The sequence below is a fragment of the Pundamilia nyererei genome, unplaced genomic scaffold (genome assembly GCF_000239375.1).
Source record: "Pundamilia nyererei isolate P.nyererei 1_Seehausen unplaced genomic scaffold, PunNye1.0 scaffold00038, whole genome shotgun sequence".
In the NCBI taxonomy this organism is placed as follows: domain Eukaryota; kingdom Metazoa; phylum Chordata; class Actinopteri; order Cichliformes; family Cichlidae; genus Pundamilia; species Pundamilia nyererei.
Window position 1 is genome coordinate 123,409 of NW_005187439.1, and position 1,727 is coordinate 125,135.

Genomic DNA, 1,727 nt, shown 5'->3' on the forward strand with positions numbered 1-1,727 from the left:
GTGTGTGTGTGTGTGTGTGTGTGTGTGTGTGTGTGTGTGTGTTTTATGCTGTGTGGACATGTAAGAGTGCTAGTTTGTTATGGTAGCGTTACATTTAATACACATAATCCCACAGAGGTTGTTTTCGTGTGACGAGACGTTCGTCCTGTAGCTGCTGTGTGAAGTTTCTTGGTCTTTGTGTTTGAAACCAAACCCACGAAGCGTCGACAGAGTCAATCTCACACGTGACACAATGCACCACTTTTAATTTGAGTTTTCAGTTATTCTAAAAGCACATAGGAGGGTTTTGTTTTGCTTTTTAGGAAAAATCAAAGGCAAAGGAAACTGAAATGAGAAAACGAGAGCATCAGCGAATCCCGGGCTGACGAAGAGGACGCTCATGACAAGCGCAGGCTTCACAAAGTGCTGAGTGTGCAGGCAGAGTTTCCAGTTGAGAAGCTGCTGCAGTTTCCTGAGGAACAGGATGTGCACTCACATTAGCTGTTTCACCATCCTGCAGCTCAGCTGACCGACCTACAGCCTGACCGACCGGTCACGCTCCGCTGACTGCCCGTCACATGTTTCAGGGCATAGGTAACCTCTACCTGCTCTCGCTACACAAATGCATCGAGAGTCTTTTACTGTAAATCACCCAGAATGCACTGCATGTGCATATAGGGTTGAAGTAATTTCTCCAACAAGCAAATGAAATGGTTTCATTGAGCAAGTCTAACAGTGAAGTATACACGTAGCATAACACTAGACTGACCAACAAACATGTTCTCTGTGCCTGTGAGTCTGTAAATGTGTTCTAGCCCTGCGGATGCTTCGTCAGGACTCACATGACGAGTGCGAGCAGCTGCTTGTGTGTGAACTGTGGCTGCAGGAGTGTTAGATTCAGCTTTGAGCCCGCAGACCTGAACAGATGCTCTGTGGGTCGACAGCTCGCATTTCTACTGCAGCTTCAGTTAAAGGTATCACATTGAAAACCATCAACGCGCTCTGAGTAAGTGGGACACCGTGCGCGCTCTTACCTCAGGGTACTTCTTGTGTTTGAGGTATTCATTGATGGAGGGGTGGAAGTACTTGGCGTAGCCCTCGTTCAGACTGTAGATCTTCCCCTTGGGCTTGATCCTCACGCTCCTTTCAGTCAGGATGAACTCGCCGACGGCCTGATAAGAAAAAAGTTAGACGTTCAGTGGAAACAATAGAAATGATCAGGATAGAAAAACATCAGCAGAAGTGAGCCAGCGCCAAAGGGTCAAATCCAGACGTTAGCCAGTGCCTTCCTTTAAGAGCAAAATCCTCAGGTCGAAGAGTTCAGGTGTTTAAATTACAAAGTCAAGGTGCCGCATTGTACACGACTGTAAACACTGATGATACAACATTACTCTCTCCAGCTGTCGAGACCTCCGGAGGTTTCTGGACTAAATTCTTTTTCCTACATTTCTGTTTGCATCAAGACTCATTTCTTCAACGATATCATAACTAAACCTGCTTTTTAAAAAGGCTGATCAAAATGTTTTTAAAGACCTAAAAACTCAATATCAAAGAAAAAGTGAAGTTTATTGAAAAGCTGATTAATCAAAGTTGTTCACTAAACAACAAAAGACAAAAACACAAAGCAGGACGTGATGAAGGACGCAGGCTGAAACAGGAAAACTCACAGGAAGGAAAAGAGAGAGAGGGAGACGGGACTCGTGCGCTCACTGAAGAACGAGGAGGAACGAGAAACAGGAAGCATCAGG

The 1,727-nt window shown here is 45.3% G+C and overlaps 1 protein-coding gene across 1 annotated transcript in view; it reads right to left on the reverse strand.

Moving 5' to 3' along the window:
- The window catches only part of fbp2 (fructose-1,6-bisphosphatase 2), an 11,201-nt gene that overhangs the window by 4,917 nt on the left and 4,557 nt on the right, over positions 1-1,727 (reverse strand). Inside the window, exon 5 of the mRNA XM_005730519.2 lies at positions 1,014-1,151. Coding sequence (XP_005730576.1) covers positions 1,014-1,151 — 138 coding nt within the window. The remainder of the gene's footprint in view (positions 1-1,013; positions 1,152-1,727) is intronic.